The following is a 12,707-nucleotide window of genomic DNA, read 5'->3' on the forward strand; positions in this document are numbered from 1 at the left end:
TGTTGATGTTGCTGTTGCTGTTTGCGCGTATAAGGCTCGTCGTTAGTTTATACATCTACCCATGTTTGAACAAAGTAGTAACTTATTATGGGCAGAGATCCTCACTCTCCCAAAAGATATGCTCACACTAGATGGATGATACCGTTCTTTGTTATCACTACACCATCACATAAACATCCATCTTGCTATTATTATTGTTAGCATTGCGTTTCTTATAAGCAATGGCGATGAACTTATCATTCCTCCTTTCAACATGGTTAAAAGAGTAAAATGGGATCGTGGGCAAATTCGAATACTCACAAGAGTGCGAGACATAGACAAGCCCAATACAACTTGTTTAATAGAGACACTATGCGCGTTTGACCTGTTATCTCCCACGACATCTCACCTTGTCAACGTCTCGAAATAGCCCGTCGTCCAATCCGCTCCCCAACATGGATGGGAAAATGTGCCCCAGCAGTAGTTCCTCGCATTGTATGCGCTATTCATTCATGTTCACTCCCGCGGAAACGGCCATTTCAGGTTCAATCCGACACGGACTCGGCCCATTCAAGTCGTTGACAAGTGAAAGCAAGAAACAGAAGCTGGAAAAAAAAAGATATAAAAGAGAAGGCAGTGAGCGACTCGAAGGGAATCAATCAATTCTTCTTGATTATCATCAAACCCACCTCTTATCTTCTGCCTAATTCAACCATGTCCCAAAAGAACCTTATCTGCATTACCAACGTTGACCAGCTTCCCGGTTATGCTATGACCTGCCGTCTCTTGGAAGAGCGCGAGAAACTCAACATGCAAATCCGTTGTCTGTGCCGCGAGCGTGAAGGTCTGGAAGAGATTGAGCGCATGGGAGGCGAGATTATGCAAGTCAACTATCAGGACGAGAACAAGCTCCGCCAGGCTATGAAGAATGCCCGCTGCGTGTTTCTGATTCCCGAGAATTCGTCTCAGCGAATGAAGGAAGCTGAAAACGTGATCAAGGCTGCCAAACAGGAAAACGTGGAACACATGGCGATGAAGTCAATGTAAGAAGAAAGAGAGAGAGAGAAAGAGAGAAAGAGGGAGGGGAAAGAGCCCAATTAACTAGCTCCTTATGTATCTATTTGTTATTATTGACACTAAAATACGTAATCTTGATATACCTGCTTCTATTATTACATTCTGTAGGATTGGGGTTGAGCACATCAAACAGCAAGACCGTGAACGCCTCCGCCATATGCACGAGTACCACCAGATCGAACAGAAGCTCAAGCAAGAATTCAAAGGCGAGAAGCACTGTGTGATCCGCACCCCGATCAACAACCAGCTCTTTTACTTGATGACGCCCATGGCCGAGGAAAAGCAAGCGCTTTGCCTGCCGGTCAAGAAGGATGCCAAGTTTGGCTGCGTCGACCTGCGCGACGTGGTGGATGCCATCGCGAACCTGGTTCGTGAAAAGATGGGCCAGCCGTCGTTCGCCAGCCAAAAGCAAATGTACCAGTTCACGCCTCCCCAGAACTTCAAGGGCGAGGAGATTGCGCGCGGCATGGCGATGGTCGTCGACAAGAGCCCGGAGGAGTTCAAGTTCCAGCAAATCGACAAAAAGGAATGGCAAAAGTATATGCGTGAGCGTCGTGAGGACCACCGTTTCAAAGAGCGTCCCCAGGAGGAGCAAGGCACCGAGAAGCCCTACACGATGCCTATCGGCCGCTACTTTAACGATGATCTTGTCGAGATGCTCTATGAATGGTTCGAGCTTGCCTCGCAAGGCCATGCGGATGTCACGACCAAGGACTTGCAAGAAGTGCTGCAGCATGAACCCAGAGACTTGCAAGAGTACTTTAAGAGCAACCGCGACCAGTTCCGTCGCTTCCGCTGAATTTAGGGAGTACTCGAGTCTGCCTTTCCAGCCGTCATCTTCAGCACCACCATGGCAGTATTATCAGTAGTTAGTCAATTCATAACAATACCTGTCTCTCTCTCTCTCATCAAGTAATAAAAAAAACCAGCTTTGCTTCTTGTTATTTCCGTGGTAATAGCAATTTAATAGCAATATTAGAGCGTATGATGCAACGAAGGAGGGGGGGGGCGGATGTGTCTGAGTGTTGTGCTCGATCGACATGAAACCGATACCATATAAATAGGATGCACCCGTTTAGTTTACCTGCACCATCCATTCCCTCCTCTCCTCCTTTTTCTTCTTCCTTCTCTTTTTCTTATACGCTCTTTTTCCATACTTCTTATTCGAATACGTCTCCAGACAATCCGCCATTTTTTTTGAATTTTTCCATACATTTCTGTCGACCATAGCAACAACTACTACCGCAACCCCCCTTAGTTACTGCCATGACTTCAACCAGTTCACCGACCGCTGTCATGACCTTGGCCAGTCATCATCAACATCATCACCATCACCGATCGCACTCTATGCCTTTGACAATGACCGGAGACGTGTAAGCAGCCATAGCGGAGAAAAACATGTTGCTGAGGGCGACACAGTTTCTCTTTTTCTTTTCTTTATGGCTTGTTTATGTACACACACACACAAATATTCGAGTCGTAACCCACCGTAGCCTATTTCCTTGCAAGGGCCGATTTGCACACGCGTTTGTTAAAATCCCCTTGTTTACTGTGAGAAACCTGTTTAAAGCTGATTTCTTGTTTGATAAATAAACGAAATGTAGTGGTCCTCGACCCTCGCAGAGCACGCCCTATGCACGCCCGAGTAGCAGCAAGCGCTCAGCAGCAGCAACAACAACAGCATCATCCTCCAGCGAAGACGGCGAGGCCGGTTATATTTTTGGTGCAACCCGGATGCATGAATGCTTATACACCGACGATGGGAATGAGTAAGTTTCTCCAACAGCACATACAGCCTTCTTGCTTCTGCTGATGAACAACAACATATGCGAACTTTTCATATAGCTGTGGAGTCGAGATACAGTGCAAGATGGACCGCGGGTTCTTCCTCGCTGATGGCAAATGGACATGCTACCGGCGCAACTATTTTCAACTGACAGGCACATTCATCGTGTCGCATGGTGGCCCCTTTTACGTAAACAAGCATCGCATCCGTCATTTTTACTTTCAATTAAGCGCACGGCAGCTCGAGGCTGACTTGCAAGTCAAGCTCATCCAATTGACTCCCAAGCGCGACAAGGGGCCGCAAAACGACCCACCGCTCTTGGCTATTCAGCCGATCATCGTATCGCCGCCCTTCGGCACTCCGCCCATCGTTTCAGGAGAGTCGGCCATGGCCACCGCCGCCACGTTCGAGCGCATCCAATTCAAGTCTGCTACTGCCAACAACGGCAAGAAGCGAGCGTCCCAACAGTTTTTCGTCCTGGTCTTGGAGTTGTTGGCAGAGATGGATAACGGCGACCGCATGACTGTGGCCAGCGCACAGTCCGTACCGCTTGTCGTGCGAGGCCGTAGTCCTGGTCACTATGCTGACAGTGGCCGTCGAAAAAGGGTCATGTCGCCGTCCTCATCGAGTATCACTGCTACTACAGCAACACATACCGTCACCACACCGCCAACGCCGTTATTACCACAGCAACCACCGGCTCCATTACAAGAATGGCAATCGTTAGCTAGCAGCGCTGGCTATTACACACCCCTTCCATCACACCATCACCATCACCATCCACAACAACAACAGCAGCAGCAGCAGGCCGTGCCCGTTGCACCTCATGCAATGCCGCCACAATTGGATTTTTCCTATTTTGCCCCACACGGTCGGTCGCAAAGTGCGAACGTGCCGCTCATTATGAATTATCAGCATACACGCTTGGATTTTTCGCCATCCTCGCCGTCATCGGGTCAGACCACCTCCCCCGACGAAAGCAACAACGCCATGTACGATGCCAAATACTTTCGCTGTTATCCTTCCTATTCCGCTGCACTTTCCGGTATGTGACACCAACAAGAAATACAACAACAACAACAACGAGCCATAATATTTGTGTCTGGCTGCATTGCTTATGCGTGTTTTTTTTACTTGTATGGACTTTTTTTCTCAGATGACTAGTAGATCACGCGTGTATTCTCACAAATTTACTCCTTTCCTTTGCTTTTCCTCTAAGTTTTATTATAGTTTAAATGCATATATACTATTACCATTACCATTACCATTATTATTATTATTATTATTCTATACAAAGTTTGTACTATCGTAGTGTCCTTTTACTTTTCATCCCGTCAACCCCTGTCAACTCTATTCCCACTCCCATCTCCATCGCATATCCATGTATGTCTTCTATACCAAAACAGATAAAAACAACAGCGAAATTTGGAATTTCAGAAACGTGTCAACCTGATAGGTATCTATACAAAACTGGCTATTTATAGTATGTGTGCGTAAATATATATATATATAACTTCTCTAGATGAAACATCATCAATACTTATGTACATCATCATCATCGTCATCAATGCAAGTTCTGTTCAACCCATTCTTTGCTCTGCATCTGCACCAAACGAGACAACGCACGCTGGAACGCAAATGCCTCTTCCTGGCCAGAAAATAGCGGCGATTCGATATCCGTCATATCCAGTTCATCCATCATCTTCCGCATCTCGTCATCCATCTCGCCGACTCCTTCAGACGCATTAAATATGTTCACAAAGCTACTCTCTGCGCTAGCAATCAGAGTGACATGCGACTCGTACATGGCGTCAATAAAAGTAATAAACCGACGCGCCATCGCACGATGCTTCATGGTCATACAGGGGATATCCGTCAGGACCACTGTGTGGAAGTGCTGAACGATCTGCAAGTAGTCCGCGGCGCTCAATGGCTTATCACACATGTCAGCAAAGCTCACTTTGGCGACACCGTCGACTTGCGCCGGAATGGTCAGAGTGCGTTCCAAAAAATGGAGCGCCATCGGTTTCATGGGCTTGTTGTGCGTAAGTTGCCGCGTCAATGCCTCGATCTTGTCAGACGTGTCTTGATTCAAGGGGTAAAAGTACGTTTGCATCATCTCGCGCTCGATTTGGCGATAGTCGGTGCCTGAATTCAAACTCAAGACGTGACATTGCTTCATCAACAAGTCAATGCAGGGCAAGAACGACTGTCGCTGGATGCCGTTCTGGTACAGTTCGGTTGGGTGTCGGTTCGAGGTCGTGACAAGAACAACGCCGCGTTCAAAGAGCTCGGTGAAGAGTTTGCGCAGGATCATTGCATCTGCAATATCTGTCACCTGGAACTCGTCGAAACAGAGCACGTAGGCGCCTTTGACAAGATCGTCCGCAATGGGACCGAGTGGATTGGGCAAGTGCGGCTGCGACGTTTTCACAGCGTGGATCCGGGCATGGAGGTCGAGCATAAACGCGTGGAAATGCACGCGTCGTTTGCGTTGGATCGGAAGCGTATCGTAAAAGAGGTCCATGACCATTGTCTTGCCCGTGCCCACCGTTCCATAAACGTACAATGACTTGGGCATATCCGTGGGTGCCTCGTGCTTGACAGGAGCCGGTTTCTTCTTATGAAGCCATTTGGCAAACTGTCATCAAGGTTGATGAGTGCTCTGCTCAATCCCACTTTCCCACACCTCCCTAATTTTATTCACCACCACCACCACCCCCCCCCTTATTTTCCCGGACTAAAGCTTACGGATCGGAACAGGTTTTCGTCATCTGCGTTCTCGTATGCCTCGTCCTGGGCAGCAGCCGGTGCAGCTTTGAATGCAGGTGGTGTGTAATGTTGTAATTCGTGCCAAAGCTGATCCAATTGTTGGACAATAACCCGTTGATGTTTATCGGCCCGCACAGGACCACCTGACGAGGTTAATGCGTCGTATCGCGCCAAAGGAGACACTGCATAGAAATGTTTATAAGTTGTACAGTCTAGCAAAAACAATAACGAAGGATCTTACTGAGTGATTTTTTGGTTGGTTCTGAAGCAGAAGCAGCAGTAGCAGTAGTAGTAGTAGAAGAAGAAGGAGAAGACGTGGCGGTTGCAGACGACGTTGATTGGAATCGTGCTTGCCGTACTGATGGCATTACATTTTTTAAATGCACACTTCGTCCTGCTGTTGCTGTTGCTGGTCTTTTCGCAAGTGCTGCTCGGTGTAATGTACGTACGGTAGGTCTAGTCACCGTTTGTATAAATACAATGTGTCGAGGAATGTTATCTTGTACAGTTTTCCGTAACATTGTGATAAAAATAAATAACAACAGAAAAATCAAAAAGTTCGGGGTGGAACTGCTCGCACTGCCCCTCTCTCTCTCTCCTTTCCAAAGGGGAAAAAAGACCAGAGAGTTTCGGGTAAATTCTATGTGCCGTCTAATTTTTATTGGAACCTTTATTTTACAACTGAAACAAATGTCGTCGTCCCATAAGGGCAGCCACTCGTTCGGAAATGGCTTCCTGAAGTGATATAGTTTCCACGGTGCCTGCAGCACAAGTGTGCCAGTGTATTAATGCTTCAAAATTCGTCCGATCTGGCATTAGGCTCGGATACTTGCTTTGCCAGTTGGTCAGGTGCTCACGATGTAGCATTTGTCGTGCCAGCTCAGCCGTAGGCATGGTGGCAGGCAACTCTGTGCGAGTGCGTATGGATCCGGCCAATGTATACAAATATAAATGCACCACGGCAGCCATGTCTTTGCGGTATGTGGCCATTGGCGCCACAATCTGTTTACGGACAGTAGGTGTGATCATCCTCTGTATCAAAGAAAGAAGCAGCATCATCATCATCATCTATATCAAAAGCCCTATCACATAGTTCTTTATTCTAAAGGTGCATCCACATACATACCTGCGCTTCAAGTACATGCTGGATCCATAACAGGGTCTTTTTTTCCAGATCAATCATCTTTCTATGTTCTTCGATAGGAAACGGTCCCTTGGTCGGTCTTGCTTCCGTCGCTGCCAATCCAAGCATTTGCTGTGTTTCAGCAAGTTGCTGCTGCAGCCTGTGCTGCGCTACAGAGGGCCGTTGATGCGTTTGCATGTAACTCGGCGACAACGTGTTGTCATGACATACCAGCGACGTCACCTGAGCATACTGGATACCCGTGTTGACGAGTAATTGACTGGGGTGACAGAGCAACAATTTACGCGCCCACGTTGGCCACATGATTTGTTCGACGGCCATCACGACAAGGACAGCAGCTACTGCTGTCAGTATACGCTTCCACAGTGGCTCGATAAGCGTCTCGTTGAACAGGTCTGTGTAGCCAGCTGATACAATCACTGCCATCGTCAAAAGTGAGATCATACCGATCCGTGGATACCGTGTGCCGAGATGAACGTACCACATGGGTACTTGGAATACAAAGACCATAACAGCGAGCGCGTAAAGGTTTGTGTTTCGCTCAGCTGCCAATAGCACGATATAGCCACAGACAGCGCCAATGACAGTAGCAATGATCCGAAAGAAACACTGGAGTGCTGTTGCGCCAATGGTCATATTTGATACTACCATGGCTGAGAGTAATGCCCACTGTTCTATGTAAAATCCGCTTTCGATCAGCAACGCGTGACAGTAACAGGTTTTTTTTTTTGCTCTTTCTCCTAAATGAAATATAAAACTTACGTCGTACAAAAAGTTGACCCCAGGAATAGGGAGCCAGGCCATGAGTGCCAGTAATTCGGCCGTCACCGTGAACTTTAGAGCATAACGTGTTGGTCCGTATTGTAAAAACTTGCTCAGACGATACAACCACCGATTCCAAAAGTGTCTACCGGGTGCATGTTGCAGTGGAACTTGTTTCTCTTGTCGTTGTTGATGAATATCCTCCTCCACCTCGTCGTGGTGTTCTTGTTGTTCAAACTCCTTGATTCGCTCATCTAGCATGAATTGTTCTTCCATCGTATGGTTGCCTGGCGGTGCCCGGGCCAACCACTGTCGCAAGGAAACCTGGGGACCAAACAGACTCCATCGTGTCCTTTTCTTTTTGATCAGGTCACTCGATTGCTTTTTCAATGCAATTAATTCCTTGCCAAGTGCTGTGAGCGTGAACAAAACCGTATAGACCAGAAAATGCTCTTCCATGGGTGCCTCGTGCTCGAATTCTTCGTGAAGGATAATTTGCATCTGTTCGTTGAGCGTATCCAGTGCGCGTTCTAGTAATGATTGCTCACTGTTGCTATCATCATCATCGTCGTCTCCTTGTAGCTGGTGTTCTTGTATAGCAACTGCAAAGGGAACGCGGGATCACATGGTGATAGGCCATATGGTTCTGCAACTGATCAAGAGTGCGTATGCATTGATCAAGAAACTCTTGTGCGGTTGGTTGGATGGGCGCATGTAGTCGTGAAATATGCTTATCATATACGTTGGTTTTAGCTCCTTCTCGTCGGATCGGGCCACTAGTGTTCGCTCATTATTGTCAATGTCACCGCTGTTGTTATTGTCGTCATCATTGTCATCGAACGAAGGATACGGGTGCTGGACGCCGCGAGTATTTGAGAGTTGTGCCTGTACGCGATGTTGAATCATGATCCGCTGTGCTCGCTCCAGAGTCAAAGCCATACCATACACGTGATCAGCCAAACGCTCCAAAGAGCTCCTTTAGGGGCTTGTACCACGCTGGTGCATAATACGCAATCACGATCTCGTATTTGGCCTCCCGTTGTGCCTTTCGCATGGCTTTAATAGTTGATTGCAACTTAGTGTACGCCGCTTGTTCACCAGCGTTGTCGTCCATACATTGCTGTAACGATTGACGTAGAGCAACCAACGCGTTTCCGAGTGATGCTCTAAGTTTTTGTTGTTGCAAAATTTTATATCGTTTGCATTATTACTTTGTTAGCATCAAAGTTTTGTAACAAAAAAGAAATAAAAACACTTACTCTGACGCTTTTGCAGCTGTCTCAGGCCATAAACAAAGATTAACGACGAGTGTAATACCACATCCAATGATAAGAGGATAAAACGATACCGGCTGGCATCATCACGTCAAATTTGGTTTCGTAAATGTCACGGGTAAAGCAAAAGAAAGGCAGGGGCATTGATTGAAGAGCTGCCAAAAAGAGCCGGGGATACTTGACGCGATAGTACGACACAGAAAACACGCAAATAAAAAATGGCAACGATGCAATGATTGCAGCGCCATTGCTGTACAGTCCAGGGTGCGTAGTAGCGAGTCGGCTGTTGTAGAGCGTAATGAGATACGTGATGGTGCTGCAAAAGATGGCCGCGGGTATCAAGACAAACCAGGTTCAATAACAGCTCACTGATTTGACCACCTGCTGTACCGGCCGCATTAAAGAAAAGAGTGGCGAGGATTAGAATGTAAGGGACGTAGATAAAGATCTTGATCAGTAGTAGGACGGTCGTGATTTCATAGGCTATAGCGCATTTGATAATTTTCTTCCATAACGCTTTTTTGTTGGAAAAAGCGCGTCTGATGATAGCGAGCATGCATGCAACAAATGATCCAGACTTATATGTAGTCGGTTTAATGAGAAACGATGTGGCGAATAATCAAGGGTTGGCTGCAAAAGGAGAGTAGGAAGTAAGAACAGAGTTCAAGTTCGCACGAGCACATCTGTTTAGTCGGAGGGTAGCATTGTTCTTGCGTCTCGGACGCGGCCGATCCGGTTTTTTAAATCCGGATTCGCTAACTCTTGTATAACACCAAGTCAAGCTTACTATAAAATCAGTGAGTACTAGTGTTCATCTTGCACGTAAGTAAAAATTAGTCAAAGAAATTTTTTGATCTACAAAGTTTAGAGTTGATGAATTTGCAATAAAAAGACGACCAAGTGCTGCTACTTTCTCGTCGGCGCGATCCACTGTTGCGGTGATATATGTAGCAATGTTAGGAATGGTCTACATACCTTAACGCCTTCTTGCTTATGTCTATCTCATGATGTCAGTCAAATAATACAAGGATGTGATACAAAGATATTTAGCTTTTTCAGGATAAAAGAAGGGGGAAAAAGAAAGACTATATATATCGTCATTGATGACGATAGCTAATACATACATACAAGATATATCGAGTTGTTTATAATGCGATAGAGAGAGAGGATGAAAGCAAATCAAGTATGTTCGCCTACATACGTATCCAAGGCAAAACAGCTGGAACCAGTAAAATATTGCTATCATTACGGCGGCAACAAGCGAAACCCACCCCCTCAAAAAACATATCTTAGTAGCAGCCAACTTGTCCTGGTCAATATGTTCAAGATTGTTCATCAGCATCATCACTGGCGTTGTTAATGTTTTCATCGTCTTCGTTGGACGAGAGGCTGGTTTCCAACAGCATTGATATATAGATATCAGAGGCAGAAGAATCGGTCGACGCGGAGGAACTTTGAGGACCCTTCCTCTGCACTGGTACCTCTTATTATATGCACCAAAAAGAAATCAGCGTGCTTCTGCGGTTTACCTAGTCTGCTTGTTCATCGGCCGGGCAGTCTATATAGTAAGTGAATATTTTTCTGAGTCTCTAATAGCCGGAAAAAAACGGCATAGAGAACACGATTGTATACAATGAGAGCGTCTATAATGGACTATGTACCGAAAATAATTCTATCAGTGATAAATGTTGTCTGTTTCAGCAGGTTATCGCTCTTTAAAAATGTTTGAGGTAACTGTTTTTTTGTTCGCTCTTTGATGGGCGTTGCCGTTCTGCATTATATATAGTCCGTGCGTCTGCTCAGATTGTATTATATACTGTTCAGCCACTTAAAAGATTTCTCTGGATGTTTGCATTGCTCAATCTGCTGTTTTCCCCTCCACTCACTGGAATTGCCCAGTGAGGATGGCTGGGTTTTTTCAGGTCACACATGATGATTAATACTTGTTATTGTGAACATTATCGGCTTTCTTTTGTGTTTCTTCTTGTGCTTTTGTTGCTGTTGTAGTTTTCTTGATAATACAGATGATGATGATGATGATGATGAACAAGATGGCGGCTGTTTTATCTCGCTGCAATTATTGTTCTGAGATATGATGTTAGTTACATTATGTGTTATATATATATATATATATATATATATTACATTGACGTAGACATCGATCGCTAATGCTTTGAAACGATCGCAGCAGTTAGAAGCTAGTCAGCAGCAACATGTCAAATCTTGTTGCAATACTTTGGACAAAACAATTTACCAGATCTGTTTTCCTTCCCGAAAGCTACACAACCAAGATATAATGTTCTTCCAACGAGTTGCCAATTATACAGCAAGATTAATGATTAGCACAACTCATGATGCCAGTTACTACTACATACCTACACATGTCCTCCTCTCGACCAAAACGTCACCCCCTTAGATATGCAAGGTACCTTTTAAGCTCATACCATACGGAATGATTCTCGCCTCGACGGAAGCAGGAGAAAACAAGGTGACGGAGCAAAGGGGGTTCACTGCAGCTGCGTATACATTGTAAAAAGAAAAAAAGAGAAAAAAAAGAGAAGCCACAAACCACACTGATGGCAAAATGGTATATAAAATACGTGGACTTCCGGATGAACCACTCATTCTTTTCTACGGGCCCCAGTAGAAGCTTACTGCGAACCAAATTTCTATTCCGTATATAACCTTCTCCCATGCGCACCAGTCTACTACTCACGTTGACTTTGGCGGCAGCCATCTTGGCGCTTTCGGCACATAGTCTACCCATTGACACCACGAGCGAGAAAGCATCGGTTTCTTCTGCTCTTTCTGAAAACAACAAGGAAGCTGCTGCTGCTGGTAGCGTCAACAAAGCACCGGCCAGCAATAGTATCGACGCCAATGCTGCTGATGCTGCATCTAGCACAGACTCCACAGAACAAGCGGGAGCACAGTCTTTTGATTTGACGACGATCGCTATGCTAATGAACACGTTACCACCCACTCCCAACGTTCTTATGCCAGTGCAAGACGCTATCATCGTTGTACAAGGCGTTATAGATCAAGCCATTGCTGCTGTTGAACGAACTGGAATTGTGACGGCAGCACCTCCTCTGGATCCTGTGCTTGTGTCTAGAGCTCTTTGGACTTTGCTTACTAGTGAGCCCGGTGCGGCTACCGGGGGTCGTCCTCCACCTGTAGGCGAAGAACCTCAACGACCTGCTGGTAGCGATGATGCTAGCGTGTCCAAAGCTTTTCTAAACAACATCAAGGCCGGGTATGGTGGTCCGGAAGCTGCCTTTGGTCAACCGGGCGCTGTAGTATCTAGTTTCAAGACTGCGATAGTAGGAAGATAAAAAAAAAATGGTGTTGTAGTATGTAGTAGTTACCCTGCTACTGTTGTAATATGTGCTGTATGTGTGCGTGATTGTGTATACCCCCTCCCCTTATAAAGAACTTTTATTTTAAACCCACAGTCTCTTGTTTTCCCACCTACATTGTTTTGCTATCATTACCACTATAATAGTTCTCACGTATCTATATTTTCTTGTCACTAACATTCCCATCGTAAAGTATAACTGATTCGAATATTACTTTTTCTTTTACTGATTTATTGATCGTAAAAGCTTTGTTTTTTCTTCTGTACACCCAATTTTTTGCCTCTCATGAGTCGCTTGTCGACGATCTTTTCCACGTATAAATGAGGCGCTCAAACTTTCGCGGAAAAAAAAATGTGCATAATAGGAGAGCTATGCATGATTCATGCAACTTATTGTGAAACCATCAACATTTTAACAAGTCAACCCCTATATATGATATCAACATCTTAGGGTTGATCTGAACGCGGGACCTTGTATATACAGTATGTGTAAGGATCTACCCAATTTTCTTTGCTAAATTCGACCAATTACAAGACATCTCTGTACTAGCAACA

The 12,707-nt window shown here is 45.5% G+C and overlaps 6 protein-coding genes across 6 annotated transcripts; 2 read left to right on the top strand and 4 right to left on the bottom strand.

The window, feature by feature from the left end:
- The first annotated feature begins 792 nt into the window (after nt 1-792).
- On the top strand, nt 793-1,962 carry BDB00DRAFT_972643 (uncharacterized protein). The gene is made up of 2 exons (XM_053129872.1): nt 793-1,022; nt 1,165-1,962. Exons 1-2 carry the CDS (start codon nt 844-846, stop codon nt 1,853-1,855), a joined length of 870 nt encoding a protein of 289 aa, XP_052981935.1. The 5' UTR covers nt 793-843; the 3' UTR covers nt 1,856-1,962.
- Nucleotides 1,963-2,656: 694 nt separating this feature from the next.
- Nucleotides 2,657-3,986, top strand: BDB00DRAFT_209936 (uncharacterized protein). The gene has a single exon (XM_053116471.1). It carries the CDS (start codon nt 2,927-2,929, stop codon nt 3,893-3,895), a length of 969 nt encoding a protein of 322 aa, XP_052981936.1. The 5' UTR covers nt 2,657-2,926; the 3' UTR covers nt 3,896-3,986.
- Nucleotides 3,987-4,299: 313 nt separating this feature from the next.
- BDB00DRAFT_812925 (ATPase) lies at nt 4,300-6,232 on the bottom strand. Its single transcript, XM_053122728.1, has 3 exons — nt 5,856-6,232; nt 5,594-5,796; nt 4,300-5,483 (listed from the first exon to the last, which is right to left on the bottom strand). Coding segments are annotated over exons 1-3 (1,281 nt in total). The 5' UTR covers nt 5,857-6,232; the 3' UTR covers nt 4,300-4,406.
- Nucleotides 6,233-6,289: 57 nt separating this feature from the next.
- On the bottom strand, nt 6,290-8,426 carry BDB00DRAFT_870220 (uncharacterized protein; the record flags this gene model as incomplete). Its single annotated transcript, XM_053126680.1, has 4 exons — nt 6,290-6,646; nt 6,741-7,427; nt 7,521-8,122; nt 8,207-8,426. 4 exons carry the CDS (start codon nt 8,424-8,426, stop codon nt 6,290-6,292), a joined length of 1,866 nt encoding a protein of 621 aa, XP_052981938.1.
- Nucleotides 8,427-8,472: 46 nt separating this feature from the next.
- On the bottom strand, nt 8,473-8,938 carry BDB00DRAFT_870221 (uncharacterized protein; the record flags this gene model as incomplete). Its single annotated transcript, XM_053126681.1, has 3 exons — nt 8,473-8,686; nt 8,780-8,795; nt 8,869-8,938. 3 exons carry the CDS (start codon nt 8,936-8,938, stop codon nt 8,473-8,475), a joined length of 300 nt encoding a protein of 99 aa, XP_052981939.1.
- Nucleotides 8,939-10,440: 1,502 nt separating this feature from the next.
- Nucleotides 10,441-12,061, bottom strand: BDB00DRAFT_210039 (uncharacterized protein). Its single transcript, XM_053116472.1, has 4 exons — nt 11,224-12,061; nt 11,049-11,095; nt 10,940-10,965; nt 10,441-10,879 (listed from the first exon to the last, which is right to left on the bottom strand). Exons 1-4 carry the CDS (start codon nt 11,811-11,813, stop codon nt 10,718-10,720), a joined length of 825 nt encoding a protein of 274 aa, XP_052981940.1. The 5' UTR covers nt 11,814-12,061; the 3' UTR covers nt 10,441-10,717.
- Between the last annotated feature and the right edge of the window lie 646 nt (nt 12,062-12,707).

Source organism: Zychaea mexicana, assembly GCF_025766255.1.
Source record: "Zychaea mexicana strain RSA 1403 chromosome Unknown BDB00scaffold_19, whole genome shotgun sequence".
Classification (NCBI taxonomy): Eukaryota; Fungi; Mucoromycota; class Mucoromycetes; order Mucorales; family Lichtheimiaceae; genus Zychaea; species Zychaea mexicana.

What these genes read in the sequence shown, in the direction of transcription:
- BDB00DRAFT_972643 (XM_053129872.1), top strand. Translation starts at nt 844, where the DNA reads ATGGGAGGCGAGATTATGCAAGTCAACTATCAGGACGAGAACAAGCTC. An exon ending in CACATGGCGATGAAGTCAAT is followed by an intron (nt 1,023 to 1,164) that starts GTAAGAAGAAAG and finishes TACATTCTGTAG; the next exon opens with GATTGGGGTTGAGCACATCA.
- BDB00DRAFT_209936 (XM_053116471.1), top strand. Translation starts at nt 2,927, where the DNA reads ATGGACCGCGGGTTCTTCCTCGCTGATGGCAAATGGACATGCTACCGG.
- BDB00DRAFT_812925 (XM_053122728.1), bottom strand. An exon ending in ACGAAAACCTGTTCCGATCC is followed by an intron (nt 5,484 to 5,593) that starts GTAAGCTTTAGT and finishes CCTTGATGACAG; the next exon opens with TTTGCCAAATGGCTTCATAA.
- BDB00DRAFT_210039 (XM_053116472.1), bottom strand. Translation starts at nt 11,813, where the DNA reads ATGATAGCGTCTTGCACTGGCATAAGAACGTTGGGAGTGGGTGGTAAC. An exon ending in GTATGGTATGAGCTTAAAAG is followed by an intron (nt 11,096 to 11,223) that starts GTACCTTGCATA and finishes ACTCGTTGGAAG; the next exon opens with AACATTATATCTTGGTTGTG. An exon ending in CGGGAAGGAAAACAGATCTG is followed by an intron (nt 10,966 to 11,048) that starts GTAAATTGTTTT and finishes ATCGTTTCAAAG; the next exon opens with CATTAGCGATCGATGTCTAC.